At 44.8% G+C, this 15593-nt stretch overlaps 1 protein-coding gene across 1 annotated transcript in view; it reads right to left on the minus strand.

Moving 5' to 3' along the window:
- Positions 1-15593, minus strand: part of LOC124548134 (tetraspanin-3-like) — a 47820-nt gene that overhangs the window by 25404 nt on the left and 6823 nt on the right. The window contains exon 2 of the mRNA XM_047125156.1: positions 10866-10946. Coding sequence (XP_046981112.1) covers positions 10866-10946 — 81 coding nt within the window. The remainder of the gene's footprint in view (positions 1-10865; positions 10947-15593) is intronic.

A 15593-nucleotide genomic window follows, 5' to 3' on the forward strand; every position in this document is an offset into this window, starting at 1 on the left:
AAAAGGGCTATCCATAAAACTCTCATGCAACAAAAAATCTAATGATTTTCAACATGCCCCAGACTGACAAAAATAATAATACTTCTGGGCTACAGAATACAATAATTCAAGCTTTAAACAGGATACTTCAATGAAATCACCATCATACTTACATGATAGGCCAATGATGAATATAACAATCAAGAAAAAATCCATGTTAAACAGCAGCAGGTGTGGTGAATATTGGATATTGGTTTGGAGCAAACATAACAGGCCTTCCTTGATAAATTAAGCAAGAATGCCATAACTGAAAAAGGCTTTATGCAATACAACTTGTTTAATGTAACACAGGCAAGAAATAATATAATAAACACTGCAAATCAATGTTAGTAAGACTATAAAGTTATAGTTGAGGGCTTTTTAGCTTCCTGCAAGTCTTCAGAAAATGTTCTGTCATAACAGGGACCGAATTCTTGGTCTTCAGAATAGAAATAGACTCCAGAGATTCATTGGACATGGATGAGCTGACCCTGTTCTATTATTCTTCACAAGGTTGGGAACACATTCACATTCAGGATTGCAGTGGGGTGTGGTGAGAATAGTGAGCATTACTTTAAAAATTCAGTTATACTTAAGAAGTCCATCGGCTCCACGAATTCTTGACATTTGTGCCCCACTGGAATCACTTGCGGCTCCTTGATTTGCAGCCAAAGTATCATCAACCTGAAGAGCTGTGAATTGTCTTGGAAGCTCATTCACCAGCTCATCTGTAGTTTCATTCTCTTCCTTGAATAACATGGTAGGAAACTTTTCCAAGAAAAAATGAATGGAAGAAAACTGTGTGTCTTCAATTTTGTCCAACCTAGCAACTTGAGCATGCTTGAGTGAAAACTTGTTGATGATGTAGTCACAGGCAGTATGAAAGTGGATTCTCACCCTGATGAAAAGAAGACAGATTTATCAGAGTCCTGGACATCATTCACTATGTTCGAAGTCTGAATGCCAATAACTAACTATTTATCACTTATTTGATTTTGAATCAAGATGTTCTCAACTTCAAGCAGTGAGGAGCTTTTGACAATTTTGGGCTTGACAAACTTCATGAACAACCGCTTTAGCAAATCCATTAGAAGTTCCAATAAAAAGTGAACTTGTGGGGGGAAAAGTCTGAAGGGCAACATTCAGTTTGTCAAATACAGGAATAGTCATATGAAAGAAAGTGCAAAAGGCCTTGCTCAAGTTTGAGGACAGGAACAGAAACAATTTTTCCTCATGTGTTGTAGGAGAAGTCTTCCTTTTTAGGATGAGTTTGTCACATTTGGAAGAATATGCTATTCTTTTTTGGGCATGTGTAACAGCAGACTCAAGAATTCTCTTCTTCTGATACTCTCTGGATCCGCTTTGTTCAACTCTAGGTATTCTGAAAGATGTCAGGCTTAAGTTTTGGGTGCATAATATTACTTCCTCCTTGAAGAAAGAAAGAAGCAGACCCCACTTGTCCAGTTGTCTATCCAAACATCCACCTAAAGATAACCACCTAATACATACATGCTTCAGAATTTTCTTTGTCTCTTCAGTGTGCATAACTAATGTGCTTAATACACTTCACATGATTACTTAAATCATTTCTTCCAAGATGTGCAATATTAGTATGTCACTCGCATACCATGCAAAAGGCAAATTTTTCTCCCTTTCATGATTTTAGTATGCATGGAAAATCAACAGAATGTAATTCTTTAAATATCTGAAATTAGGTATTGTTTTCTGTTAGATTTATTCTTGATTCCTACAATACAAATATAGTATATGAAAATGTGCAAGAACAAATGTCTTGATATATAGTGAAACATCAAAAGAAACCTGGATCACTGAACATCACATAAAATTATAACATTAACACTCAAGGCAGTCAAACACTTCATTGAAACATGTCAAATCACACAGTCTTAAACCAATTAAATGGACATGACACCAAACTCGTGAACAAAGAATATGCATATGGTAAAAAACACACGCCCATGTGGAACGAATGTAATTAGTCTACATATGGCCAAAGAATATCGATTAAATCACAACAAATGAACAGAGTGGAACAAAGACTTTGCAGAGTAGAGCCTGTCGACACACAAGATTCACATGGAAGAACTGTTATCCCGGATTTAAATTCAGTTCCAATGATGACACAAACATCACACCCCCCCCTGCGGGTCCGGGGATTAGAATAGGCCCGCGGTATTCCTGCCTGTCGTAAGAGGCGACTAAAAGGAGTCCATCCCCCTCACGGGGGTAGTTCGCGCCTGCGTCCGGAGACGGACGGTTCCACGACCTATCGTCGTGGTCCTTTTGGTTTTTTCACTTCTCGTTTCTTCCTTCCTTTTGTTGGTTCCTTTCTTTGCTCTTCTCCACCTCACTGTCTTCCTTACTCTTTCCCTTGCCTTCTCCTTGCCTTTTTCTCCTTGCCTTCTCATTGCCTTTTTCTCCTTGCCTTCTCATTGCCTTCTTCTCCTTGCCTTCTCATTGCCTTCTTCTCCTTGCCTTCTTATTGCCTTCTTCCCCTTGCTTTCTCATTGCCTTCTTCTCCTTGCCTTCTCTGGTCTCCGCCTCGGCGTTTGAGACAGTCTGTCCTCTTTCTCCCTCTCTCTCTTCTTTTTCCTCTTCTTCCTTCCTCCCTGTGCGTGTCTGAAGGCCGACCCACGCGTTCGCACGCGTAGCCGGTGACGGGGTAACGCGTAAGTCCCCGCCCTGGGTAGACATGTAAGGCACGCGCGTACCCCCTGGTAAAGGCCAGGCCCGGGGAGGGGTGATTGCCTGAGCTGATACCTTCTGACCATGCCGATTGGTCCCTCCGTCTGTTTCTCGGGAGGTGTGACCTGAGGTGTAAACATTCACCTAAGGCGGGAGTGCCCTCTGAGAGGGTCCCCACAAGGAAGGAGCGCGCCATCGGAGACGCTGGCAATCATGGGGGATTCCTCCGCAATGGATTCTACTCCATCTCTTTCGACTTCGACCCAAAAACGGAAACGTGACCAGCCAACAGTGACAAAAGTACTACCGCCTGCCCCACAGTTCCTCGTAGTTTCTCGAACTGAGGACGGAAAGGATTTTTCCTCTGTCAACCCTTTCGTTATTCAGAAGGGCGTAGATGCCATAGCCGGATCTGTCAAATCCTGTACCAGGTTGCGTAACGGCACCTTATTACTGGAAACTGAGAATGCCTTTCAGGCACAAAAACTGCTTCGGGCCACCCTCCTGTACACGTTCCCTGTCCGGGTGGAGGCCCACCGAACTTTGAATTCGTCTCGTGGTGTGGTCTATACTGACTCCCTCGACGGATTGACTGACGAGGAGCTTCAATCATTCCTCGCTGAGCAGGGCGTGACGGCTGTCCATAGGGTCATGAAAAAGGTCAACAATGACCTTGTACCGACCCGGACAATTTTCTTGACCTTCGATAGTGTTAAGCTGCCATCGCGCATCAAGGCGGGCTACGAGGTTATTTCTGTTCGCCCCTATATCCCGACACCTACGCGCTGCTACCAGTGTCAGCGTTTCAATCACACTCGACAGTCTTGTTCCAATGCGGCTAAATGTGTCACCTGTGGCAGGGATGCCCATGAGGGTGACTGTCCACCTCCGTCTCCTCGTTGTGTGAACTGTCAGGGTGACCATGCAGCATCCTCCCGCGACTGTCCTGTCTATAAGGAAGAACGCTGTATCCAGGAAATTCGGGTCAAAGAGAAAGTGTCCACCTCGGCTGCTCGCAAGCTATTGGCTAGTAGGAAGCCCACGCTGCTCCCAGCGGGGAAATACAGTACTGTCCTCGCCTCTCCTCGGACTACCCGGGAGGTAGCAACCCAGACATGCGATCTGACCTTCAGCACCACGGTCGTCCGTTCGGCCAGTGCTAAGATCGCGCGGTCGACGTCTCCTCTTCCTCCCATCACCCCACAGACACGAGCACCTTCTTCAGCTTCTGCTAAAACGAAGACACCGAAGTCAGATGCACGGGCCTTCAAGAAGGAACCATCCCGTGCAGACTTCCTCCGTACCTCGACCTCACAGCCTTCGACCGGTACTTCCACTACACGTCCTTCCAAAAAGGCGCATAGGAAGCACAGTTCTCCTTCCCCGCCCCGGCGCATTTCTTCTCTTGCGCCACCCAGCGGCTGCCGCCCCAGGCCGTCATCCGTTTCGCCTGGCCGCACCGCTGGTCGCCGTACATCTGGCCGTTCACTGGCGGAGGAAGCTCCCCCTCCCGGCCATCCTCCCGAGATGGCCGATGAACCTATAGACCCAATGGACGATGACTGTCCGCCTACTGATAGCGGCGGCAGTGCTCGCTCGAAGCCAGGCCCTAAGCGGCCTTCGAGGTGACCACTTCTCTCATCTTTCTTTTCTTACGATGGCACTTATTCACTGGAATATTCGCAGCATTCGCTCCAACCGAGAGGACTTGAAGTTGCTGCTCCGCTTGCACCGTCCGCTTGTCGTAGCCCTCCAGGAAACGAAGCTACGCCCATGCGATCAAATTGCCTTGGCACACTACACCTCTGTGCGTTTTGACCTACCCCCTGTGGTAGGTATCCCAGCTCATGGAGGGGTTATGTTGCTGGTCCGGGATGATATTTACTACGATCCCATCACGTTGCACACCGGCCTGCAGGCAGTTGCCATCCGCATTACTCTCCCCACTTTTACGTTTTCCTTTTGTACCGTTTACACTCCATCGTCATCTGCCGTTACCAGGGCAGACGTGATGCAACTTATTGCTCAGCTACCTGCACCATTTTTGTTAACTGGAGACTTCAATGCCCACCATCCCCTTTGGGGCTCTTCAGCATCCTGCCCGAGGGGCTCCTTGTTAGCAGACCTTTTAAACCAGCTCGATCTTGTCTGCCTCAATACTGGCGCCCCTACTTTTCTTTCGGACACATCTCACACCTATTCCCATTTAGACCTCTCTATATGTACTCCCCAACTTGCACGCCGGTTTGAGTGGTATGCACTTTCTGATACATATTCGAGCGACCATTTCCCGTGTGTTATCCATCTCCTGCAGCATACTCCCTCTCCGTGCTCCTCTCGTTGGACCATCTCCAAGGCAGACTGGGAGCTCTTCTCTTCCAGGGCTACCTTTCAGGATCAAACCTTCACAAGCTGCGATCGTCAGGTCGCACACCTCACGGAAGTCATTCTCGCTGCTGCTGAATATTCCATCCCTCACCCTACTTCTTCTCCACGTCGCGTACCGGTCCCCTGGTGGACCGCAGCATGTAGAGATGCTTTACGTGCTCGTCGACGTGCTTTACGCACCTTTAAGCGCCACCCTACAGTGGCGAATTGTATTAATTATAAACGATTACGTGCTCAGTGTCGTCGTATTATTAAAGAAAGCAAGAAAGCCAGCTGGGCTGCTTTCACAAGCACCTTCAACAGTTCTACCCCTTCTTCTGTTGTCTGGGGTAGCCTGCGCCGGCTATCTGGCACTAAGGTCCACTCCCCAGTTTCTGGCTTGAAGGTCGCGAATGAAGTCCTTGTGGCCCCTGAGGCTGTCTCCAATGCCTTCGGCCGCTTTTTCGCCGAGGTTTCGAGCTCCGCTCATTACCACCCTGCCTTCCTCCCCCGCAAACAGGCAGAGGAGGCTAGGCCACCTGACTTCCGCTCCTCGAATTGTGAAAGTTATAATGCCCCATTCACCATGCGGGAACTCGAAACCGCACTTGGCCGATCACGGTCCTCCGCTCCAGGGCCTGATTCTATTCATATTCAGATGCTGAAGAACCTTTCTCCTGCGGGTAAAGGTTTTCTTCTTCGTACATACAATCGCATCTGGATTGAGGGACATGTTCCCGCATGCTGGCGCGAGTCTATTGTTGTCCCGATTCCTAAGCCGGGGAAGGACAAGCACTTGCCTTCCAGTTATCGACCTATCTCGCTTACCAGCTGTGTCTGTAAAGTGATGGAGCGAATGGTTAACTCTCGATTGGTTTGGCTGCTCGAGTCTCGACGCCTACTTACCAATGTACAATGTGGATTTCGAAGGCGCCGCTCTGCTGTTGACCATCTGGTTACTTTGTCGACCTTCATTATGAATAACTTCTTGCGGAAGCGCCCGACCGCGGCTGTGTTCTTTGATTTGGAGAAGGCTTACGACACCTGTTGGAGGGCGGGCATTCTCCGCACCATGCATACATGGGGCTTTCGCGGTCGCCTCCCTCTTTTTATTCATTCCTTTTTAATGGATCGACAGTTTCGGGTACGTGTGGGTTCTGTCCTGTCCGACACCTTTCGCCAGGAGAATGGGGTGCCACAGGGCTCAGTTTTGAGCGTCGCTCTCTTCGCCATCGCGATCAATCCAATAATGGATTGCCTCCCAGCTGATGTATCAGGCTCCCTTTTCGTGGACGATTTTACCATCTATTGCAGCGCGCACAGTGCACGTGTCCTGGAGCGCTGTCTTCAGCGTTCTCTTGACCGTCTTTACTCCTGGAGTGTCGCCAATGGCTTCCGTTTTTCTGCCGAGAAGACGGTCTGTATTAACTTCTGGCGCTACAAAGAGTTTCTCCCACCGTCCTTACGACTCGGTCCCGTTGCTCTCCCACTCGTGGAGACAATCAAATTTTTAGGCCTTACCTTTGACAGGAAACTTAGCTGGTCTCCACATGTGTCATATTTAGCCGCCCGTTGTACCCGTTCTTTAAATGTCCTCCGTGTTCTCAGTGGTATGTCGTGGGGAGCGGATCGAACCGTCCTACTTCGTCTATATCGGTCGATCGTCCGCTCCAAGCTGGATTATGGGAGCTTCGTATACTCCTCTGCACGGCCATCCATCTTACGCCGCCTCAACTCCATACAACATCGGGGTTTACGACTTGCGATCGGAGCATTTTATACCAGTCCCGTAGAGAGTCTTCATGCTGACGCTGGCGAATTGCCACTCACCTACCGGCGCGATATACTGCTTTGTCGGTATGCCTGTCGGCTACTGTCAATGCCCGACCATCCGTCTTATCGTTCCTTTTTTGACGACTCTCTTGACCTTCAATACGGGTTGTATGTCTCTGCCTTGCTACCCCCTGGAGTTCGCTTTCGTCGCCTCCTTCAACACCTTCATTTTTCACTCCCTGCAACCTTTCGAGTGGGCGAGAGCCGCACGCCACCTTGGCTCCAGGCTCAGGTCCGCGTTCACCTCGACCTCAGCTCGCTCCCAAAAGAGGTCACCCCCGGTTCGATCTACCACTCCCGTTTTTTGGAACTTCGTTCGAAGTTCATCAACATGACTTTCATTTATACAGATGGATCTAAGACCAATGACGGGGTCGGGTGTTCCTTTATTGTCGAGGCACAAAGTTTCAAATACCGGCTCCATGGCCATTGTTCGGTCTTCACAGCTGAGCTCTTTGCCCTCTACCAGGCTGTTCTTTACATCTGCCGCCACCGACATTCTGCTTATGTCATCTGCTCAGATTCCCTGAGCGCCATCCAGAGCCTCAGTGATCCGTACCCGGTTCACCCTTTCGTACACCGGATCCAACGCTCTCTTCAGCAGCTGGTGGACGTCGGTACGCCGGTTAGCTTTATGTGGGTTCCTGGCCATGTCGGTATCCCTGGGAACGAAGCTGCAGATGCCGCGGCCAAGGCTGCGGTCCTCCAGCCTCGGACAGCTTCTTGTTGTGTCCCTTCGTCCGATTTTAGCAGGGTCATTTGTCGGCGCGTTGTGTCGCTGTGGCATGCCGATTGGGCTGCACTTACCGACAACAAGCTTCGGGCCTTAAAACCTCTTCCTGTGGCTTGGACGTCCTCCTCACGCCCTTCTCGGCGGGAGGAGGTCGTTTTAGCAAGGTTAAGAATTGGACACTGCCGGTTCAGCCATCGCCATCTGCTGACGGCTGCGCCGGCGCCGTTCTGCCCATGTGGGCACTTGCTGACGGTTAGACACATTTTAATGTCCTGTCCTGATCTTAACACACTGCGCCTCGATCTTAACCTGCCTAATACTTTCGATGCCATTTTAGCGGATGACCCACGAGCAGCTGCTCGTGTTCTTTGTTTTATCAATTTGACACACCTCGCTAAGGACATTTGATGATGTTTTTTAATCCTATGCCTGTCAGTCTGTCTTTTATTGTGTTTTCCCTTTTAGTTGTTGTTGTCAACTTGTGCCTCGCGGTGCATTCTTAGAGTAGTCAGGGCGCTAATGACCATTGAAGTTGTGCGCCCGAAAACCACAAAAAAACCACAAAACAAACATCACACAGTTAAAAGTACCAATCATATCAAAGAATGAATTATTGACTATTGTAGACTTGCCTTCAACTGACACAAACAATCAATTGTACGGAAGTGGAGTGATTATTGAATGTCAATGTTTCAAATTTTTGTCTGCAGTGTCGTAAAATGCTGCAATTTCCATAAATTTTATGGGTAAACCATAAAAGTTGGCAGGTTTGCTTTAAGTGAGAGACAGAAAAACAAACATATGTAACAGAGAACGGTCAAGAGTGAAAGACATAATTATGAATGTAGTGAAAATGAAACAGAGGCAGATGTATGGCCTGTTTAAGGCCCAGGCGGCTGCTATGGATGCCAGAGCGCAAAGTCTTTTTGGAGGTTGTATCAATCAGAGTTTTAAAAAGAAACGAAAATTTGTCCTGGGAGTGCAAAAAAGCACTTTATCTATGAATCTTTTGCTGTAGGTGGAGCAGAATGCTGTCTTAAGGTAAAGATGTTCTACCTGATTGTTGATACAGCTATACGCTCACTAAAGATTTATTCTTATGGACAATCATAGTAAGAGGCTCAGCTTTTAATTTGGCATTTATGATCTGTACACAGTATGATGGAAAATTAAAAGCCACATGCGCAGTTCTTGAGACTGTGATCAGTGACAGTGATGAATGTTAATGTGTGTGAAGAAACTAAATACTGAAGTTTTGATCTTGGCGCCTATTCTTCCTGCTGGAAGTTCTCCTCAAGTTCATTATCTTATATTACAAAAAAACAATTTTACTAACATTTTCCTCAAATGCTTTGTAAGTTTACAAAGTATTCTGACTTTACCTATATCTGTAGCAAGTCGGGTAGTGTTCAAAAGTCAAATTTATGAAGACATATTGCAGTTCAACACTTTCTCAAGAACAGTCATGTGGACTGTCGACCTCAGCCATTGAAAGCAGTCTCTTGAAGTAAGTAGTTCCAGGTTTGATTTTGAAAGATTTTTCTAGGTTAAAGGACAGAAAAATTTCAATATGTCTTTATACAAGACAAAATAAGTGCTTCTTTATTGACCATCACAATTCCTATTGTATTTACTGGGTGGTCATAATTAAACTTCCCTATTTAACATGTTGTAACATGGAAACTAATTACCATACAAGTACTAAACTTGGTAGTGTTAACGCCAAGGACATGGGGAAGAGAAATAATGCAGAATCAGTTCAATTGAAACACTTTTAATATACTGCTATCATACATCGTACCATTACATACCAGTAGCATTACTGCTACAAAATGGGCTCAATATGGTGCCCATCAGTGTCCAGAAGAGTCTTAAAGCACATGATTGCATTCTGCACAGGAGAACGAAGCATGTCCATAGGTATGCTGGTTCCCTCTCTTGATATGCTGTGCTTCAGATTAGCACATGTGTGAATGTTCCTCTCGTAAACTCTGTCCTTCAGGTAGCCCCCACAACCAGAAATCATAGGTAGTGAGAGCGGATGATCATGCTGGACAGGCCTTTGGAAATGATCGGCTGATAATTTGATTGTTTTGAAATGTGTTTTAGAGAAGCAGGTGAACTTCATGAACAATGTGCAGTGGGCCCCCATTCTGCATGAAAACTGTTGAGTTCAATGTGTCTGTCTCCTGTAGGGTGGGTATGACATGCTGTACAAAAAAGAACATGTATCCCTGAAACCACACCATACAGTGACACATTCATGATACAAAGGAACTTCATGCACAGTGAATTGAGGTGAAGATCCCCACACTCAGCAATTCTGTGTGTTCACCTCACTTGTCAGAGAAAAATGAGCTTTGCCTGTCCATAGGATGGTCCAGAGCTAGTCCTCATCAACTTCAATCCTTGCTAGAAAGTGTTGAGTGAAGTCAACATGTTTTTTGTGTGTTCTGTGGTGCAAGCTGCTGTATGAATCTTATACGGATACCATTTGAGAATGGTTCGAAGCACCTTCCGTACAGTGGACCATGAATGTTCAACTGTTGTGACACAGCACACACTCTGCCTGACAATTGGGAATTGCACGCAGCATTGTCTGCCATAGCAACAGTGATTTCATCAACCACCTGTGGTGCAACCGGTCATTGACCTCTTCCCAGTGCGATGCCCAGTTCTCCAATTGATTCGAACTTTCCATCAAGCCCTGCACAGCAGGTAGAGAAGAGGACTCTTCTGTAATCCTTTCAGCTGGCAATATTCTCAAAGTGCAGCTGCAGCATTACTGTTGTTTTGACAATAGAGCTTCACCAATAATGCCCTGCTCCTTTTGTCCAAGCTCAAGTTGACATGTCAACAAGTGCACTGCAACTGGTCAGGTGTGTGAGACTCTGAATCATGATAAATGACCACGGCACCTGGTGGCCACAGTTGGACCTGGATGGTGGTGCTATTACCCACAGAAATCGTGCACCACATGCTCTGGACATTAATGCTACCAAGTTTGGTAGTCATCCAGTAATTACTTTCTATGTTATAACATGTTAAAAAGGGAAAGTTTAATTATAACCACCTGATATTTCCTAGCATTATATTAAATCAAAGAGACTGAGCTTAAAGAGCTATGAAGTATATTTATATGGTTAATTCTACTTTTCTATCACTTAAAATTTTAAATCAATTCTTTAATGCCATCAGCTTCACTTACTTCTGTTGCAAGACAGGAACAAGGGACAGAATCTTGAACATTCAGCCAATCACTGTAATTGTCTACACCACAGCACTGCAACTAAGACAAATTTTTAAGTCAAAGACAAAACGAGGCAGATGTAGGACTGAATAAAACTGCTAAACAGCACAGATATCTAATTCACAGTGTTGTATATAACTGGGTGCATATCTGTATATGACATATATTACAGCTAGCAATAAAGTGCCTAAAACTTCAATAACAATCAGAGGTTCAAGAAAACACCTCAGCTTTAAACAAATAATTAAATGTTTGCTATAGGCATGGGACTGGGTCTTGGCCTGGAAAATGACTTTGAAATACTGGATTGCTATCTGTACTATGGAACTGGCAGTCCCTAACAATTTTCTTAATTGAGAACAGAATTTTAAATGTGATTTTGAAACTATTATAACAAACACTTATGAGTACAACACATTAATGCCACACAAAACATTGGTTTGAAGGGAGTTGTTGCATTAATCTGTAATAAATAAATATGTTAAGTTGTCAAAAATAAAGTCTCTGCTACATGAGACTGCTAACAAGTAATTATAGCATTGTCTGTTTCTATATAGGGTGATGTCTGCTTGTGTCTGTATGTGTGGATGGATATGTGCGTGTGTGCGAGTGTATACCTGTCCTTTTTTCCCCCTAAGGTAAGTCTTTCCGCTCCCGGGATTGGAATGACTCCTTACCCTCTCCCTTAAAACCCACTTCCTTTCGTCTTCCCCTCTCCTTCCCTCTTTCCTGATGAGGCAACAGTTTGTTGCGAAAGCTTGAATTTTGTGTGTGTGTTTGTGTTTGTTTGTGTGTCTATCGACCTGCCAGCGCTTTTGTTCGGTAAGTCACCTCATCTTTGTTTTTATATATAATTTTTCCCACGTGGAATGTTTCCTTCCATTATATCTATATAGGGTGAGCATTAATAAAACCAACAAACTGCAGGGATGGATTCCTGAATGGAAATGGAGGAAAAAAGTTCTAATGAAGATGTGTCTGGAAATGGACAGTGTGTGTACAACAAGAACAAGTTCTCCCAGAGCACAGTACAGAGCTGCATTGCATACACTTCGCAACAGTTGTTCAAAGGGGCCTCCACGGGATTGCGGGTGATAGGGATAACAAGAGCTGTCATACAGGATATATGTAATTTTACTTTGGCTCACAATGTGTTGGCAGGCCACTTGCCTGGAGCTTGTACTAGAGTTCATCTAGATATGCTGTAGAACCTGGTCCTCCAAATCTGGTATACGCTCAGTCTACAGCCTACCTGCATGTTCGTCTCTCTGAAAGGACCCATGATCGCACAAGCCCCCTAGAAGGTTCTGAAAAGTTGTGTGATGTGGTTGGTGTCTGTGAGGGTAGTTGTTTTGGTGCCTCTTGACCGTTTCTATCTGCTTGACTATACACAAACACCATCTTGGTTTGTTTTCAACTTGAATACTAGACCAGTATGCTGTGTAAACCACACAGCCTGCAACGCACAAGGAATGCATGGTAAGCAATCAGAGGCACTTTATTTGTCAGTGCCAACTACCGTGGCAATGATGCACTTCTGGACAAACGTTATAGGACCTTTTTTCCTCCATTTCCAGTCAGGAATCCGACCTTTGTCGGTTTTATTAATATTCACCCTGTATAGCATCAAACATGCAAATGAGAAAAAGGCAAAAAAGAGCTAGCTTTAGATGTGTAACTTCCTTCAGGTGACAAAAGAGAAGAAATGGTTGGAAGAAATGGAAACATTCATTTATTAAATAGGAAAGTTGCCCAGGGTTCCTAGTGAAGGGAGCCTCATCCATGTGTTGTATTTCATAGGCAAGTCTCCTTTATCATTGTTTTATTCCTCTGTCTTGCCCTGGGGTTGTTAAGATCCTAAAATTTTATTTGTTTGCAGGAATTGTCAGATATGCATTTAAACTATGGAGCAGGAGGATGTAGTGCTTGGAGAACTGATTAAATGCACAGAGAAAAGTTTCACAACAGCTGCCACCATAATTAGAAAAAATTTATCACCATAGAGGCAAACTTACAAGAAATTGTGTTTTTCAGGCCACAGAAATATAGCCAGGGTTCTTGACAAAAAGTTGTTTCTACATTAGAATTTGAGGAGATGATATTGGATCATGCTGAAGATTTATCAGTGTTCACTGTGAAATGTACACTTCAAAGAAGCCAGTGAAGAGAGTTTTGGCAGAGCAGCAATGGCATCCCATCATAAAATGTGTGTGCAAGCAAAGGGAACATATGATTTTGAGCCCAGAGATCCATTGTAATGGGTGGACTGAGATTGGAAGTCATCACTTTGGACAATTTCTATGAATTCAAGTTGTTGCTGTAAACTCAACTGGTTGCTAGAGGATGTGGTGGTTTATGACAAAAAACTAAATATCCATTTGTAACTAACAGTTCTCTATATCAATGCAATGTTTCAGACACTTGTAACTCATTTCTATGGCTCCCCTTGTAATTCCTCCCTTCCACCATCCCATTACAGTTCTTGAAGACATGATGAGACGTGAGTGTAACTCTATACATGTACACACCATTGGTGGCTATCTAAATGATTAGAGTTATAATTCTCTGTGACAGGTAGTGCATACGAGTTGTTCATGTGTAGTGTTGTTACCAGGCCTGGTATGGTATATATAGGTTGTGAACGGCATCAGATGTTGAATGATCGCTGAAGGACACGAAGATTAAGCATACATGTGTGAGACAGTGTTACAAGCCCCTGACAGTTTGAAAGGGGTAAAATTGTGGGTCTCCATTTGGCTGGCTGGTTGAATTGTATAAAATGCAGATATATGGGGTATTCAGAAGTGACAGTGGCCCAGTAGAAGGCATGGGAATGTGAGGGCAGGCAAACTCTGCATCGAAGTTCCAGTGGACCCTGTCTGACCATCACAAGGCATGGTGGCTGTGGCTGTACTGTGAACCAAGCACATTGTAATCCCTTCACGTATGCATTTGACATCCAAAAATAGGTAATGCACTCCCTCCAACACTCTATATCAAGTTGCACCACTGGTCAGATACTAGAAGCATCCAGACAAGAGAATTACTGTCCCATCCTTGGGCTGCTGTTAACACTAAAACACAAACACCTGCACTTGAATTGGGGCCATGACCAGGAAACATGAACTACTGATGAATGGCATCACATTGGATGACCATCATTGGCTGATATGGTGGTTACCTGAGGAGAGATCCAATTTTTCCACTTAGGCAAGTGGCACTACTACTGGTGTCATAGTTTTGAGGTGCCATCTGGTATGACTTCTGGTCACAGCTAATAGTGACTGAGCGAACTTTGAAGCACAATGACACATCACGGACATGCTGTGCCCTCAAGTGTTATCTCTCATGTGACAGGATCATGGTGCCATTTTTCAACAGGACACTGCACGTCCACACACAGCACGTGTATTATGAACAGTTTGCATTATTTTGAGATATTCCAGTAGCCACCAGTTCACCAGATATGTCCCCAATAGAATATTTGTGGGAGTATCCGGGATACTGAGGACCAATTACAACAGTTGTGGGTCAGCTTGCCTCAGGAGAGGATGTAACAGCTTTATGGCACCCTTCCCAACTGAATTACTGCGTTTATCCAGGCCAGGGTGTTGCAACATTATACTGATAATTAGGCTCATACTGCGTAGTTCCTTGTAAATTTGACTCAATTTTTTAATCTCTGAAATGACATCACAATCTCTGTCAAGCCATGAAATTTCATTTTGTTTCCTCCACACCTTTCGTGTGCTTCACGTTTTTGCTCGGCTCGCATATATGCCCAAACATTCTCCCTTCAGAATGAGATTTTCACTCTGCAGCGGAGTGTGCACGATACGAAACTTCCTAGCAGATTAAAACTGTGTGCCAGACCGAGACTCGAACTCGGGACCTTGCCTTTCACGGGCAAGTACCAACTGAGCTACCCTAGCACGACTCATGCCCCGTCCTCACAGCTTTGCTTCTGCCAGTACCTCGTTTCCTACCTTCCAAACTTAACAGAAGCTCTCCTACAAACCTTTCATTCTCCCTTCAGTTTATTATGTCCTTTACTAAGTACTTTTTACTGTTTAACATTTGCAGGACATCTTTATTGATCACTTAATCAATTGTTTCATTTTTAGCTTGCCCATCGTCCACATTTTGCACCTGTACAGAACTGTGCTCCAAATGTATCATATCATGATTTTTTTTTCTTTTCCAGTGTTAACAGCTGTTCATTTATATAGAAAGCCCTTTTGTCCTCGGCACTAAAGTTTTCTTGTGTCTTCCTTCTTTATCTATTTTGCTTATGAGAGAGAGAAATTCATCCACCTCTTTGAAAGTCTTGTCCAGGTGAACAGGTAACTGTCCAGCATGTCCACCTGTTGTGCACACCGTTACCATAGTTTCATTTTTGCTAGTTTGTATACCATAACCATCAGCTAACACATGTGGGGTTTAAGCATTCAATTGCTGGTCCCTTTCAGTGACCATCAATATATTGTTGCAAACCGTATTGTTCAATGGTGGCTCACGACTAACATGACTTGAGGATTTACATAAAAGTTCAAGATAAGTACAAAGTTGATTTTCTTTTCAAAAATAAGCTGGCGAATCCTACTTCTTTTATTTCCGAAACTTTCAACAAATCTCTTAGAACTATATACAGTTTCAAACATAACTACAAACACAATATACTACACA

The sequence above is a fragment of the Schistocerca americana genome, chromosome 1 (assembly GCF_021461395.2).
Source record: "Schistocerca americana isolate TAMUIC-IGC-003095 chromosome 1, iqSchAmer2.1, whole genome shotgun sequence".
Classification (NCBI taxonomy): Eukaryota; Metazoa; Arthropoda; class Insecta; order Orthoptera; family Acrididae; genus Schistocerca; species Schistocerca americana.